Source organism: Mustela nigripes, chromosome 10, assembly GCF_022355385.1.
Source record: "Mustela nigripes isolate SB6536 chromosome 10, MUSNIG.SB6536, whole genome shotgun sequence".
In the NCBI taxonomy this organism is placed as follows: domain Eukaryota; kingdom Metazoa; phylum Chordata; class Mammalia; order Carnivora; family Mustelidae; genus Mustela; species Mustela nigripes.
The window spans coordinates 58,340,451-58,357,624 of NC_081566.1; the positions used below are offsets into that span (position 1 = coordinate 58,340,451).

General features: G+C 47.7%; 1 protein-coding gene across 1 annotated transcript in view; it reads right to left on the reverse strand.

Annotated features, from left to right (window-relative positions):
- The window catches only part of UCK2 (uridine-cytidine kinase 2), a 73,382-nt gene extending 61,420 nt beyond the window's left edge, over positions 1-11,962 (reverse strand). Inside the window, exon 1 of the mRNA XM_059413389.1 lies at positions 11,553-11,962. Within this exon, the coding sequence (XP_059269372.1) occupies positions 11,553-11,651 (99 nt within the window). The 5' untranslated portion in view covers positions 11,652-11,962. The remainder of the gene's footprint in view (positions 1-11,552) is intronic.
- Between the last annotated feature and the right edge of the window lie 5,212 nt (positions 11,963-17,174).

Below are 17,174 nucleotides of genomic sequence, written 5' to 3' on the forward strand. Positions count from 1 at the left end.
CCCCCACCTGCAGATTTCCTCAGCACTTCCCAGCTCCAACCCCAGCTACAGAAGGCCTGGTCGTCACACGAAGGCGAGCTGCCCCCCAGTAGAGATAGCTTTTCTCCAGAGATGATGGCTCTGTCGTCCCCTAACATAGGGAAGATAATCATTTTGGCTTAAAAGATCAACTCCTCTAGATGTGCCTGGGTGGCTCAGTCAGTGAAGCGTCTGCCTTCGGCTCAGGGCACGATCCCGGGGTCCTGGGATCGAGCCCCACATCAGGCTTCCTGCTCAGTGGGGAGTCTGCACCCTCCTCTCCTTCCAACTCATGCTGTTTGTCTCTCAAATAAGTAAGTATTTTTACAGCATTTCTTGAGTTAAAGTAAAGATCCGGTTCATATTAACAAGCATCTAATGTGACATCCGTAATAAGAATTTGGTAAGATGTAAGTTACCCTCCAGCTGATTTCATATTTTTACAAATGCACCATTAAACAGGAACCTAAGCCGACACTGAGCTCTGAGACTAGCAATGTGCCAGGAATCCTACCCACGTAAAGGGACTTCAAGAGGTACAAACAGGAACAGCCAAGGGACAACTATCCACATCTCCCGGCAACCGCCAAAGCAAGCAGGTTTGAACAATGAAAACCAGTATTAGGAGAAATAACTGAGCAAAGGAGGAATGCATTCTTAACCATTTATTCAACAAGTAATTGAGTGCCTAATGTGTGTGATTTTATTTTTTTTAAGATTTTATTTATTTACTTAGTTGAGAGAGAGAAAGAGAGAGTGCACAAGCAGGAGGCAAAGGGAGACTCTCAGAGGCTACGCTGAACACAGAGCCCCACATGAGCCTCGATCCCACGACCGAGAGGCAGACGTTCCACTGCCTGAGCTACCCAGGACCCCCTCAATTTTACATAATGTGACCATGAGGAGATGAGAGACTCAACCATGCTGGTATCTGAGGGAAGGGCTATCCTGGCAGAAGGAACAGCCCGTGCAAAGCCGTCCTGAGGACCCTGTGGAACTCTGCAAGGACTCTAGCTTCTCTGTTGGGAGTAAAAACAGGAAAACTACTGCAGGGTTTTAAGCAGAGCAGAGCAATTAATCTCCAACCTTGACTTGAACAGGATCACTCCGGCTGCTGTGAGGACAGCAGAACTATAAGGACAGAGGCAGACGTGGGAGCCGGCAATGACCCAACTCTGAGCTGTTGATGGCTTGGACCAGGGGGAAGCAGTGACAGCGAACAGGGGCAGACTGGGGACGTGCTGTGATAGGAGAACCAGCAAGCCCTCTTCATGGAATGGAAACCACTGGAAGAGAGAGTCAAGAATGACTCCCAAGATTTAGGTCTGCGTAACCAGAAGGATGAAGCTCTGGCAGCTGGGCTGGGAAGGCTGCAGGTTGAACACACGGGAGGGTAAGGTCAGAGTTAAATACTGGCCATACTGAGATTCCGGTTGAGATCCCAAGAGCAAATGGCAAGGAGTCTGAGAAAGGGGCCCTTAATATTTGGCTACTCAACAAATATTTACTGAGGACCTACCTAGGCTCTTTGGCCCGTGTGCAGGCCTCAGGCAACAGTGAGGGAAAAACAAAGTCTCTGACGCCGACTCGGCAAGCCAGGCGGACTGAAATCCTATGACTGAGGTCTACTGGGATGCTTCAGCCACACAGAAGAGGGACATCTAAACGTGCCCGGGAGGACTTCCCAAGAGAGACCACGCGAGAACACATACAGAAAGATGAGCAGGGGTTACCCAGGTAACGAAAAGGCAGGTAGGTAAAGGGAAGGATGCTAGGAAGACAGCAACGTTTATGAGAGGGAGATCTAAGGTCCCAGGATCTACCAAAAACCCAGTTAATACCCAGTTGAAGTGGATGCTGGCACCGGGCAGGGAGACAGCCTTTCCGGGCCCCACCACAAGATCACAAATCCCAAGTGCGTTATGCAGGTACGGATGGAAGAAGTACTTGGTGTGTGACCAACGGTGAGAAAACAATCAGAGAACACGTGAGGCGCGCTACAGACCTGAGAAATGTTAAGGGATGACAGGAGCCTCTCCTGGAGATGCGTATTAACAGACAGCTAGTGGATAATGACAAAGCCAGGCCAGAAGCCGTGTTCCCTACATCGGTGGCCAGACGAAGGGGCAACGTGAAATACAAGTGCTGATACTAAAAAGTGAATGGCTAATGATGTAACAAAATCCTTTTACAAATCTGGAGGTCTCCAGCTTCCTGCTTTTGACAACATCACAGGAGGTAGGGATCCAGATCCTGGGTTCTGACATGTATTTTGAAAGGTACAAACTGAGTGACCTTGACATAACAAAAGCCCTTCCATTCCCATCCACTTATGTCAGCATGGCTTCTGGAAGCTTCTATCTCTACAAGAGACAAACCTTACTCTAGCATTAAGTCATAATGACCCACAAGTACACATGAGTTGTACTGGGTGGGAGAGTTTCTTCTATCTCATCAAGTTGTTTTCCAACCAATGTCTACCTTTTGTGTCTAAGAATTCATCAAAATGTTTGTCTACCTGTTCTGATTAGCTTATGGCAGTAACGACAGTAATATAATCTGAAAGAAATTAACACTAAAGAGACTTAGAACAGGAAATACATCATTCCAACGTACACATGCATTTTTGTTGCGTAAGGATGATAGAATGATCAACAGAAGATTTTCAAGCATAAAAATAGATGAGAGTAAGCTAATATTTTGTGGGTAAAGTGGAATTGAAAGTGTGATTTCGTAGAGAAAAAACAAAGCTTTCTGGCTCAAATAAGAGCCTTTTCATGTATTTTTTAATGGACAACAACAGGCCAAATTATTACAGTATGCAGAGCCCACTAGATACACTTAGAAGATTAAAACAACCATTATTTCAGAGTATCCATATTTACAACATATCAGAAATAGATCCTTTGCAACTCTTTAATCAGGGTGAAAAACACTTCAGGCAAAAAGTACGAGATGAGATAAAGGATTGCCCAGAACTTCTTTTAGCTATTGAGATGCAAACAGGTTTGAAGAACAGAGAGCCACTCCAGGTCAGGACTCCTAGGATCCTCCTCTTCTACCACAATCTCTACAGCCTGAGACTTACCAACCTGCACGGGACAGAGCTCTGCAGAGACAGAGCTCCCCTACACCACAGGGATGGAAGTCATGCTAGAGACATTCTGCAAGACTTGGGGCTTCCCTGGACAGGCTGACAGTGGATGTGTGTTGGGATATGACAGAATGGCCCTTCAGCTAAGGGGAAAAGGCCAAAATTTCAGACAAGAGAGCACACTTAGGGACTGATCCAAACAATAAAGAAGCACTACCCTACTTCACCTGCACACATAAAACTCTTCCAAAGTCCTCCAATGTTTCCACAATTCACACAAAGGGCATGTGGCGGAACCTTGTATCACTACTCCTGTAAAAAGGACTACCACAAACATGAGATGGGGACCACACCAGGCAGGAATAAACCTGCGGGCCACCTGCTCCACAGGATACTCAAGGTTACTATGCAGGGGAGTCGAGGTCACTGTAGGAAGTGTAAGAGGTTCAGAGACACTCCTGATACTTTTCCTGCAGTTTCACAGCTTGTAACCCTACGGAAATAACTGCTTTTTCCTTGTACTATGGAAAGGCCATTTTTAATAGCCAGATAACAGAGCAAACCGATTTTTTTGGAATTATCACTTTCTCCCATCATCATTCAAAATTTCTCAAAGCACCTGTGAGCCACTTTAGAACCAATGCCCCCATTTCTAATCAAATTACTGCTTAGGAGAGGTCGGAAGGTTTAATGCTTTCTAGGATTCTTTTTTTTTTTTTTTAAGATTTTATTTATTTATTTGACAGAGAGAGACACTGAGAGAGGGAACAGTAGCAGGGGTAATGGGAGAGGGAGGAGCAGGCTTCCCTCCAGGCAGGGAGCCTGCTGCAGGACTCAATCCCAGGACTCTAGGATCATGACCTGAGCCGAAGACGGACGCTTAACAACTGAGCCACCCAGGCGCCCCAACGCTTTCTAGGATTCTTCAGACTTTTCTCGTTATTATGTTAAGTAGTCTACTGATGGTAATTTTAGGACTGTAAACGCTTTGGCTTTCTCTGTGTGCACTTTCCTGTTCACTTCACTTCTGCCTGCATGTGACCTAAACACGGATTAGTATTTTTTTGTCAACACCTGACAACTGTTAACACCTTTTGTCTTTTAGATACTCCTCTCTTTAGGGCATCTGGGTGGCTTTGTCCGTTAAGTGTCTGCCTTTGGCTCAGATCATGATCCCAGGATCCTGGGATCGAGCCCTGCATCAGGCTTCCTGCATCAGGAAGCAGAGAGCCTGCTTCCTCCTCTCCCACTCCCCCTGCTTGTGCTCTCTCCCTGTGTCCAAAAAAAAAAGCAAGCTAGAAACTCCTATCTTTCCCTTTTTATTTTCATGTAAACTTTGCAGCTATTTGTTCATCTAGAAGTACTGCTCTTTCAAAAATAAGGTTCTGACTGGTGCCTGCATGGTTCAGTCCATGAGGCATCTGCCTTTGGCTCTGGTCATTATCCCAGGGTGCTGGGAATGAACCCTGCAACAGGGCTTCTCCCTCTCCCTCTGCCTTTTTGCCTGCTCCTGCTCTCTCTCTCTCTAATAAATAAATAAAATCTTAAAAGAAAACAAGTAAATAAAGTTTTTACATTCTGGCTTTACACTGGAGTAAAAGAAAACAAATACATTTATTAAATGTATGTTATACATTTATAAATGTTAAATGTTAATACATTTATTAAATTATGTTAGAGATTTGAAAATGTTTCCACTGTTAAGCAACTCTGTTGCCAAAACTTATGTGTGCACCTACAAAATTTGTAAACAGAAACTTGTAAAAACTTATAAAATAAGGACCTCCCGTAGAGTTTGAATCCCCGAGTTAAAAACCGTTAAAGGGAGTACCTTGATTTGCAAAAACAGCTGATAGATGACAAAAATTTTCTAGATGGTTTTGGGGGGTGGGACTATTGTGATTTGGTAAACACTGCAAACTGGGGAGTTTCTTGTTCCTGGATCTTTTAAGGAGATGACTTTTTCAAAGGTGATGATCTTTAAATCTGGACCAAAAGGACTAAACATAGAACTAAACCTTCAGCCTTGTAGTCACCAAGACTAATATCACGAAGATCTTCCAAGTTCCCTGAATCACCATGTATGAAACAAGATTTTTAAAAATAAATCACTCTTCAGTCACAGATAAAAAACATTTTAATAACAATCAAAAGGTTGGGATGCCTGGGTGGCTCAGTCGGTTGAGCTGCTGCCTTCTTGAGCTGCTGCCTTCGGCTTAGGTCATGATCCCAGGGTTCTGGATCAAGCCCCACATCCGGCTCCCTACTCAGTGGGGAGCCTGCTTCTCCCTCTCCTGCCTGTCACTCTGTCTACTTGTGCTCTGTATCTCTCTGTCAAATAATTTTTTTAAAATCTTTTAAAAAAAAATCAAAAGGTTTTATACCATTAAAGAAACCACCATTTTTTTTTTAAGATTTTATTTATTCATTTGAGAGAGACAGTGAGAGAGGGAACACAAGCAGGAGGAGTGGGAGAGGGAGAAGCAGGCTTCCTGAGCAGAGCAGGAAGCCCGATGCAGGACTTGATCCCGAGACCCCAGGATCATGATCTGAGCCAAAGGCAGACAGTCAATGACTGAGCCACCCAGCACCTCAGAAACCACCATTTTCAGTGTTTATTTCATTTTTCTCCGTTTTGTAATTCCAATTTTTGTTTTAGAGAGATTATACTTATATAATTCATATATATGTATACATGACTTAGGATGATATAGAGATGATCGCATGCTTCAGTAAGTTGGCTTAATGATAAAAATGGTCTGATGGACAAGAAAGCAAGCATGCGTGCACAGACCTAGAGTATACCCTCCAAGCTTTCTCACTGGTTTCAAACATTGAGACACACATCTGAAAGACCTCCCAGATCCAGAACAGTCCAACAGCACCATCTCAGAGCCCACTGGCAAGAAGAGTCAGGCCCTCAACAGTGAAACTCCCCCCACAATCTGTCCCCAGCCCAGAACTTCATAAAAGCAAGACTCAACAAAGGAAATGAGGACATCCAGGCAGAAGATCTCGGCAAAGGCCACAGAGCTGGAGTCGGGTGACCACAGAGAGCAAGCATCCGAAGCCACACTTCAAAGACCTGCTAGGCAAGGAATGAAAGAGAAGGCAGCTGACGCAGGCACAGCTGGGGGAAGACAAGCAGTAGAAGAGGAACACACTTGACTCCTCGGGACCTGCTGTCTCTTCTTCCCTCTGCCAGGCACGGTACTAGGTGCTGGCCCACCAAACAGGACAATTTCCTGCAGAGCCGGTAAATTCCTGGGGCAGGGGGAAAGCCAGGCGCACCAGGCAGCCAATCTGGCTGCAACAGGGGGAGCAAGGGGAGAGGGGCAGGAGGTCTTCAGGGCCAGGTCGCATCATGGCCACGGTTTGGGGTGACAGAAAACACACAGCACCAGCTCCGAATAAAAGAGCAGAACCAAACCAGTCCCTTGGTTCTGGGAGTACCTCACAGAAGGAGGGTGTGGAACAAACAGGCTGGCCAGATGGGGATGGCTGCTGAGGTCTCAGGAACAGGGTGATGGAGCCAGTGAGAGGCAGGCCCACAGCACATTCCAGAGTGCTCCAAAAGTAGATGCTGAGTCACAGCCAAGCCGAGCCAAGGTGACAGCCCACACCTCCGGGGGACTGCAGTTTTCCCCTCTTGGTCTGTATTACTCATACACACTCAGACCAACCTCCCCCAAAATACCTCAGAGGACTGGCTGCTGCTTGTGGAGACAGCTCAGAACAGCACAGATTTCGGAAAACTCTGGCTTCCAATCCAAGTCGTATCACTTAACCAGCCCGTGACATCAGGCAAGTCAAAAACAGTCCTAACCTTGTGCGCCTGGGTGGCTCAGTGGGTTAAGCCGCTGCCTTCGGCTCGGGTCATGATCTCAGGGTCCTGGGATCGAGTCCTGCATCAGGCTCTCTGCTCAGCAGGAACCTGCTTCTCTCTCTCTCTCTCTCTCTGCCTACTTGTGGTCTCTGTCAAATAAATAAATAAAATCTTTTAAAAAATTTCTCCTAACCTCATCTTCCATCATTTTCCATGAATGGGGAACACACCTGCCTGGCCTCAAAGAAGAGATAATCCAACGCTTTTAAGATGAACTGGCCTGGGGACACCTGGCTGGCTCAGTCAGCAGAGCAAGCAACTCGCGATCTCAAGGTTACAGGTTCGAGCCCAACCTTGGGTACAGAAATTACTTCCGAAAAAAAAAAGAGAGAGAGAAAGAGGGAGAAATCTTTTTAAAATAAATAAATAAATAAACTGGCTTGATGGTGAAAGTGGTTTAAGCAAGTTTTAACTGTAAATACCACGAGCCATTCTCTCAGGTATCTTCATATCCCAAGTTCTCCTCAAACGCACTTCACAGAGGACGCCTGGGTGGCTCAGTCAGCTAAGCAACTGCCTTCAGCTCAGATGATCCCGGGGTCCTGGGATTGAGCCCCACGTGACATCGGGCTCCCCCCACTCCATGCTCCCTCTTTCTCTCTCAAATAAATAAAATCTTAAAAAAAAAAACCCACTTAATACAGTATTCTGCACAATGACATTCATTTATCAAGTACCTACTTAGTACATATTAGATAACTACTAGGCTCTGAATAAGCAATACCACTGTATTAGGGTTTGGGAGCTCTTAATATTTGGGTCATTGCAACATGAATAACAGAGTTAAACAGGGTTTCCACTGTGGCTTCAAATCCTAGTTCAAATAGTTTAGTGAATGAAAGAATAAAAGAGTCATTACAAATTTTGGTCTGCCTAACTCAGCCCAACAAACGCCAAACACCAATGCTATTATCAAACACCGAAATGGGCAGAAGGCACAGATAACGAATATGGGAGATGCTCTTACAGAACTTCTTTTGGGGTCGGGGGAAGGAGTCAGCAGGCAACCTACACTACTACGCAACCACATTACAAGGCAAAATGTGGTGAAACTATAGGAAGCATGAGAGACACCAAGTTAATTCTGACTAAGGAAATGAGTACAGAGTTCCCTGGAGGACGTATGTGCAGAAGTGAAGGCTTAAAAGGATTATAGGTCATTCTGGACAAGACCCAGAGCAAAAGTGTAAGTGAAAGCAGCTCTACAGATGTGTTTGTGTGTATGGGGGGGGGGGGGGGGGGGGGGGACAAGGGGAAGGGGAAATGTTCACTAAACAATCTGCGACCACATTGGGGGGTCAAGGGCATGTCCGCTGTGCTGAAATGTTTGACCTGCTGTCTGGGCGATGGAGAGTGGCCCAAGGTTTCCAGACAAGACAGTGACACAGCCAGAACTAGAGCCAAGGAAGCCCACTCTCATGGCAGTGTGAAGAAGCAGATGGAGAAGCTATTTTAATCAGCCAAGGAAGAAGTCACAGCAAGAAGAGGGAATGGCCCCCGCTGTCAAAGCCATACAGGCAGGTAGAGAAGTTTACACTACTTTTTCCCCTCTTCTAATGTGACTTTCTGCTCTCTCCACACCTATCCTTTAGGGGAAAGGTGAGAACCTGGTTTTTAACACAGATCAGAGCAACTTTCTCAACCCACTACAATTTTCAGACGAGTTTTTAACAATGACTTGCCAGGTCAGCCTGGTGAAGCTTGTCTCAAGTTCTACGCATGCTCACTTATCAAACAAACTGGAAAATGTGATCTACGGAGCCGCAATCACTATTTTCACCTTGTACAACCAAAATAATTTAGTCTGAGAGACAATGCTTGAACTTAGGGCAGCCTCAACATTAACATAAATTAGAGCCCTCAAGAGAAACTGAACTGGGGGCTGTTTTTTTCTTATAAAGGAAGGATGGGGGAGGGGGCTCCAGATCTATAGGGCTGGGCCCAGGGTACAAAGCAATCTGCATTTCCATTTCCCTTTGAATCAAGCACTTCTGAAACCATTCCACGGTCATTTCCAAGCAGCCCGTTTCCAAGGTGAAGGTTGTAAACGTGTGTCCCTCCCTGCCCCCTAGCACCTTAGTCTTACTTTTCCTTAGTTAAGTCTTCCCTAACAAAGCAACAGCAGGCAGCAGAGGGCACCAGCCTAGAACCCTAAAATATGACCTGAATACATTATTTGCCTCATCTGGAAGTGATGAGACTAAGCGTTGGACTAACTTTTGGGACTCTGAGGTTCCTTCTAGCTCTAAAATTGTCAGTTTTGATGATGTTCTTGGATCCTCTGGCTTCCTCCAAATTCTTTAAACAAGCGCATAATAAAAACCCAGGGAACAGAGGATGAATCTGGCTTCCAGATCCTCTTGCCCTACTATGCTCAGACTTCCAAAGGAGGTCCAGCCTGTTGATGCTGATAATCCTCTAAAAGGGAAAAAAAAACTTGTAATTTTTTAATTCCTTGCAGGAAAGGCATTAAGGCCTGGAATAAGAGAACCAAGATAAAATTGCAGCAAATGAACTATAATATGGAATTCCAGAAGTCCAATGCTCCTTTGGACTTCTTTTACAATAACAACAACAACAACAACAACAAAAACTGGTTAGTCTTAGACAATGACATAGTATATATCGGTGCCCAAAGTATACAACATGCTTTACCCTGTTTGCTTTTTTTCTCTTCCAGCTGACTTCTTGCTCTCTCTAGACCTATCCTTCTGGAGGAAATACAAAAATCTGGTTTTGAAGAGAGAGTTTCTTGAGAGTTTCTATCATCTTCCCCCTTGATGAGAATCCCAGGGACAGCAGTTACTACTCCCATCATGGCTCACTACCAGCTCCCACTTGACACATTACAGAAGTAACACTTAGGACTTAACACTGAGTATCAACTGAGACCAGGAAATGACTGAGGGCCACAAAAGCTAGGAGAATGGACTGATTCCCCCCTTTAGGGTCTCAGCTTCCTCCTCTATAATGACTTTACCATTTAGATGACTGCCAAGGACACTGTTTCTATATGCCACGGTCATCTGCCAATTTAAGTCTTCCTGCCCCCAGGAGGACGGACCTCAGGTAAGTATTTGGGACCAACTATGCGTCAGACTTCATGCTCGGAGAGCTGGGACAGCCATGAAAAACAAAAAGGTCCCATACAACAGGCATGTGCTATGGAAAGGGGAGGGAAGGTAGTCCTAAAAGAACACGGAAAGCTTCCTCAAAGGGCTGGGCATCGTGGGTTTTGCTTTTACGTACTATTTGAAAAAAAAAAAAAAAAATGCATTCAGCCTGGCGCAAATGCCACATCAGCTTTGGGGGCCTAACGCTGCCAGATTCCCAGCCCCGGGAGCTAGAGACAGGAGATTAAGTTGATCAATAAAGAAGTTTCCGAGCGCCAGCGGCCGGGTCCGGGCCCCACGCGCCAAGGGAGTCCAGACCTGGAGGGGGAAATGCGAAGCCAAAATGGAGGAGGGGCTGGAGGAGTCGGCTCGGGCGCGAGAACCTCGTGGCTCGCTCCGCATGGCGCCAAGCAGCCTTCCTGCTCTGCTCTCCCGGGCCCTGGGAGGCAGCATCCCACGTCGCCAGACGCGGCGCGCACAGCCCCGGCCCGCAGGCTCGGCTGCTGGAGGGAGCCCGCGCTCCCGCCGCACCCCGAGGTCGCCAAACGCCCCGGGAAACAAGCACCCACATCTCAGGGGCATCAGGGGAGCAGAGAAAGAAACATCTGGGAGGACTCCACCCTTCACCTGCAGAAAAAGCCCCGGGAAAGCTAAAAAGCCATTTCCCTAGTTTCTCCTTGCCTGGCCGATAAAACAAAGAAAGGCACGTAGGGGAGTGGGACACCCAGAGGATGACCCCTTTCCGTGGACCCAAGACGCGCAAGCCCCGGACACCGAGGGGCCCGGAGCCGGTGCAACTTTCTCATTGAAGCCGGCCACGCTTCCTCTCAGAACCGTGGAACACCAGAAGCCCCGGCGAGGAGCCTTCCGTCGATGGCACCGCACCTAGCCGGCGCTCGGGATTTTCCCCAGAAAGCCCTGCAATCCGCAGCCCACGACCGGCTCCCGGCCCCGGGACGCCGCCTCGCGCGTTCTCGCAGCCCGCCGGGTCCGGCTCCCCGGCTCGCCCCGCCCCGGGTCCCCGGGACCTCCCGGCGGGGCTGGGGGGTGGGGGGCGCACCGGGGGCTCGCCGGCGACAGTGTCTCAAGCCCTCTCCCCCACCGTCCGACCCGCCGAGTAAGCACTCGCCTTCCCGGCCGGTGCCCCCATAGGAGCCGGGCCACGAGTTACCGCAGCGGAGAAGAAGAGCGAGCGGGAGCGCGCCAGCCCCGCGACCGGGGGTCGGCGGCAGCCCCCTCCCCGGGCCCCCCGAGGACCGGAACCCCCGGCCGCCGGCCCAGCCCGGCCCGCAGTCGGCGCGGGGAAGACTGGGCGCTGGAGCGCGGCCAGGAGCGGAGGCGCGCGGGCCACGCGGTGGCTGCAGCAACTGACACGGCCCGCGGCCGCGCCACATGCTCCGCCGCCCGGGCCCCGCAGCGCGGCGCCGCGACCCCGCCGTACCTTGCCGCTGGCCGTGCCCCCGCTGACGCCGATCAGGAAGGGCTCGCCGCCGTTGGGCTGCTGGTGGTTCTGCAGGGTCTGCTCGCTGTCCCCGGCCATGGCTGGCGCCGCCCCTCCTCCCGCTGCTGCCGACCGACGCACGCTCCCCGCCCGCGCCCGCGTCGGGCTCCCCCGCTCCCCGCGGCCGCCGCTGGGCGCTGCCCGGCTGCCTGTGAGCCGCCCGGAGCTCGGCCGTGGGGCTGCCTTTCCCGGAGGCGCCGACAGCCTGCCTCTGCCCGCAGCGGCCGGCTCGGTTTACAGCCCAGGCGGAGGTCAGCGTGATGCCGCTGCTCCAATCCGGGCGGGCAGCGCGCTGCTATTCGCCGAGGCGGAGGCGGCGAGGCGTCCGGCCCCAGCCTCCGCCCCTCCCGGGCCCCGCCGCCGCCCGAGGTCTCCCGGAGAGGTGTGAGCCCGGCCCTCCCTCCCCTCCCCCTCCGCCCCCCGCCGGGTTAACCCTTTCCCCGGGGACCTCCGGCCGACCGAGGGCGGAGAAACACGCGCTCGGCGCTTTAATTGGGTGCGCTACCCCCCCTCTTTCAAAGGGGCCACAGAGCTAGGAGGGCGGAATGCCAACGCCCCAGGTTTGGGAAGCAAAATTCGAACAAGCATGGAAGGTTAAGACGAAGCAAAGAGTTAAGGTCATTTGCCCATTATTCAGGCTAAAAACTTGTGTTTTCCCCAAATGAAAAATTTTCCCCCGCCCGTCTGCCAAAATATGTCAGACTCTGGCTTTAAATATTTCCTCTCTTGGAAACACCATCCTCCTTAGTAGGCGACTCCCTAGAGTCCTTGTCCCTAGAGAAGGGTAATGGGGGGTGGGGGGTATCTGAAGGGCGCGCTCCCTCCAAAAAGCAAGGCCCTTTCAAACCATAGTTTGAAGTCACAAAGACTGAGGTTCCTGTGGAATTAGGATTTATGGAAACAGTGAAATAGTAATTAATGCCATTTTGACCCATTAATACCCTTAAGTGAACTGGTTTTTCAGAGATGGGCCATTAGTGACTTGATGACAAAGGCCGGATCCGACAGGGACTCAGAGCAGCCTCCACCTCTGGAGGCGGATTTCTCCATTCACATGCAGTTGCACAAGTGAGTTACATAATCTCCCTGTGCCTCAGTGTTCTCATCTGTTACATGGGAATAATAATGGCACCTCCATCCTAGGATTGTTGCGTTAAATGAATTCTTATAGATAAAGTTCTTAGGATAGGGGTGCCTGGGTGGCTCAGTTCTTGAGTGTCTGCCTTCCACTGGGGTCATGATCCCAGTGTCCTGGAATGGAGCCCCCACATCAGGCTCTTGCTTAGCCCTCTCCCACTCCCCACTGCTTGTGTTCCCCTCTTGCAGTCTCTCTCTGCCAAATAAATAAAATCTTTTTTTTAAAAAAAAAGTTTTTAAGATAGCTGCTGTCACAGTCTAGGCCCTATGCAAGAGATGGAAGAAAACAGGCTCCTACAAGGCTGGGAGTCCCCCAGAAGGGACTTTTGTTGGGGTAAAGACGGGGAGAGGTAGGACTAGATCAGTAGCTTCTGGCCTCTGCCCCGGTGAATCCGGATCTGATGAGTTGATGTGCTCCTACAGGCTAAAAGAGAGCTTAAGTCAACAGCATTATTTTCAAACTTAGGTACCTTAAATTCAGAATTTTTTTAATTGCTAAAGAAAATTAAGAACATTAGAAAGCACCCATGTTCTTTTCACTTCTGAAATATTTCGTGTCCCTACCCAAAACCAAACTGCACAGAAGCTCAGACAGGAGGCTCAGATGGAGAGAGTGGCTACCTGGGTGGGAGGGGTCAGCCGGAAGGAGGGCGCCTTCCCACATGGCTGTGGGGTGGGTGGGTTTTAGCGGATTCCTAAGGCTGCCTCTTCTCCCCAATGTCGTTTCTCCACTAAAGAGATCTAACTGCCTCTTCTCCCCAATGTCGTTTCTCCACTAAAGAGATCTAACAGCCTTCAGAGACTTTTGTGAGCTCTTTATAGCCCAAGATAAAGCCTGTTGGAACTTGGACAACGGGATGGACCCAGAGCTAAGGAGGTAGAAAAAGAAGAGGGTAAGATAATGCCGCATCGCTTCTGAACTTTGCCCCAATCTCCACCTTCCTTCTTTCTCTAGCTTTTTCCCCATGATATTTTATCATAAAATTTTCCAAACATTGAAAAAAAATTTTTTCAAACATTGAAATATTTTACAGTAAACACTGATAGCACCACCAACTGGACTCTGCCGTGAACACTGGACCATACTCCTCACACTCGTCAGCTACTCATCCCTCTGTCGGGCCCATTTTGCCTGGAGTTCTTTTTTGCCTTTCCCTTGTTCATTGGAAGTGGCTTCCTCCAAACTGGTTTATACTTTCCTTGCTATTTTTTTTTTTTAATTCCTATATTCCCAGCACCTAGAACAGTTTCTGGCACATGTAGGGCCTTCACAAATATTTGTCGAACAAATGAAGAAACGCCATGTTTCGTTGCCACATTCCCGAGGCCCACTGAGCAGAAAGGCAGCCGGCAGGAAGCACTTATGACGTGTTCACTGAGAATGAATCAGTGACGACTACGGAAGAGGTCAAAAGTACCAACAAGTAAAGTTCACTGCCACCATTTTGAAACGACAGGTGGCATTCCCTAGGGGGTATTTACATGGTTACTGCTCTTAATTCCAAATGTTCTCTTTTCCTGGCATTCCAAGTGACTGTCTACCACTGATCTTGATTATGCGTCTGTGAACTAGTTGAACGAACCCATTAACTGAGCTAACTCGTTACACTTATCTGTACCTTGTTTAAGGATTTTATTTATTCATTTTAAGATTTTATTTATTTCTTAAATGTAATCTCGACTCCCAATGTGGGGCTTGAACTCACAGCCTCAACCAAGATCAAGAGTCACATGCGGTACCGAGCCAGCCAGGCACCCCTTCTGTACCTTGTTTAATAATTCTGACCTCTGTGCATAAGTTAATACACATGAAAGTGCCTGAAACACACACACACACACACACATACACACAAGCTGTCTATATAAAGGTAAGGCCTAATTAGCAAGGACACCCAGCTGCACTCTGCACTCTCTGTTTTCCCTCTCTTCTGTCCCTAGGGCTGCCTTACTTACAGGTAAGGAAGTTACCCTAGTCCATTTAAATTAAGAGTATCCTGAGCACTGGTGACCTCGACAAGGACTTTTGCATCTCTGCTCTCTATAAAGCCAGCCAGGCTGTCTGTGCTATTCCCTGTGCTGTGTCATCCTCTCTCAGGAGCCTGGTCACCAAATCCCATAGCTGGGGACGTTCAAATCACGTTTGAGTCTCCCAGAGAAATTACACTGCAGATTCTGAATTAAGTGATTTCCAACTGTCCTCCCTCCCCTCCCACCAGGAAAAAAAATCAAATGTGTTCAATAAAACCCAGAGTTAGAATAGATTCAAGGGAATACTATTTTCTAGGTATCTGTGATCATTTTCATTTATATTTAGATTTCCGTCTGATCAAGTTCTGGCCTAGTCAACATATGGCAATGAAATCAGCATGAGTGTGCAGCTATAGCCAAAGAATGAGAGACAGGGCGGCTCACAGGCCTTATCTGCCTGCCTTCCCTCTAAGTGGCTGTAGGTCCGTACCAGACAGGGAACACTACATTTTATCTCCATTGGGAAAGTTCTACCTCTAGGTGCCTCACAAACCATGGCTAATGCTCTAATTGTTTATCCCATTTCCAAACCAGAAAAAAAAAAAAAAAGGTTATCAAAACTTTAGCTTGTCTCTGAGACATTGTAGTTGCCTTTATTGCCTTTTATCAATCAGTAATTGCTTGGACAGATCACAAATACTGTTCTGAAAAGACGACCAGATGATGCAGGGGAGCTGCTTACCTCTAGCTCTGTGATCTTAATCACATTCTTAGATGCTGTTGGCTGCCAAGATGCAGCCGGCTCAAACCCCAGCAGCAGCAGCAGGGAATACAAAAGCTTGGACCCCATCCCACAGCTAAAGAATCCAAAACTTCATGGGCGGAGCCCAGCAATCTGGGTTGGATAAGCCCTCCTGGTACCTCTTCGCACCCACCTAAGGTTGAGAAAACACTGATGTAGTGGAAACAAGACAATGACCTCTAGTTGGGAACGCAAGGTTTACATCCCTGCTTTGTTGCTACTTTGTAACCTTTGGTAACTTACTTCATTTCTATGGACTTCAGTTTCTTCAGCCTTTAATTGATACAGGGCTTGTAGGATGCTTGTGACAATGAAGACTGTATCTGGGTCTACAGCAGTTGTCAAATGCCATTTCTCTCCCCTTCTATTCAATCACAGATCATGGCTCTTCCCCTAGAAGTCCCACCATTTAGGGATTAGGAGCTCCAAAGATAAGAATTCCTAATCCCCAAGATTACTTTAAGGTAAAAAACAAACAAACAAACAAACAAAAAACACGAAAAACAAAACAAAAAAAAGGTAATATTCAGAACACGCAAATCTACAGATAGAAAGTAGATTGGTAGTTGCCTACAGCTAGGGTGGTTAGGAAGGAAATGGGATTTCTTTTTATTTATTTATTTATTCAAATAGCCTCCACACCCAAAGTGGGACTTGAACTCAGGACCCTGACATCAACAGTCAGTGTTCTACTGACGGAATCAGTCAGGTGCCCACAGGATTTCTTTTTAATTTTTTAAAAGATTTATTTACTTCTTCTTTTAGAGAGAGAATGCAGGGAAGAGCAGAGGAAGGGCAGGAGAATCTCGAGCAGATTCCCTGCCGGGTGCAGAGCCCGATGCGGGATTCCTTCTCACAACCCTCAGATCACGACCTGAGCCAAAATCAGGAGTCTGCATATAACTCACTGAGTTACCCAGGCATCCCTCTCTTTGTTCTTCTTTTTTTGAATTTATTTTAGAGAGACAGAGAGAGCAGAAGCAGGGGGTGGGACAGAGGGAGAGAAGCTTAAGCAGGCTTCATGCTCAGCATGGGTTCCATATGGGGCTTTGTCCCACGACCCTGAAATCATGACCTGAGCCAAAATCAAAAGGCAGATGCTTAACAGATTGAGCCACCCATGTGTCCCCCTCTTTTTAGGAAAATGTTCTAGAATTGACTATCTTAGTGGTTGCACAACTTTGATATTCATAAGAACCACTGAATTGTAGAATTTAAATTGATGAATTATATGGTATGTGAATTGTATCTCAATAAAGCTGTTTAAAAGATTAAACAGAGAGACTAAGAATTAAAAAGAGTATCATAAGACTTTATAACTTCTGAAATGTTACATAAATGCACATTTTGTTGATTTCATTATATTCAACATATTGATTTTTGTGCATACAGCTTTCCCCTGCAAAGATAATAGTCATATGAGGGCCTTTATTTGGGGGGCAGAGGGAGAGAGCATCTGAAGCAGGCTCCACTCCCAGTACAGAGCCAACATGGGGCTCAATCAATGTCATGATCCCAAGATCACTACCTGAGCCGAAATCGAGAGTCCCAGACTTAGAACTGTTAACGTACAGATTTTCGTTCCATATAGATTTTCCAGTTTTTGCCTCCTGTCCCCATACTAGGATATATTTTCTAACAAGATGCTATGAAAG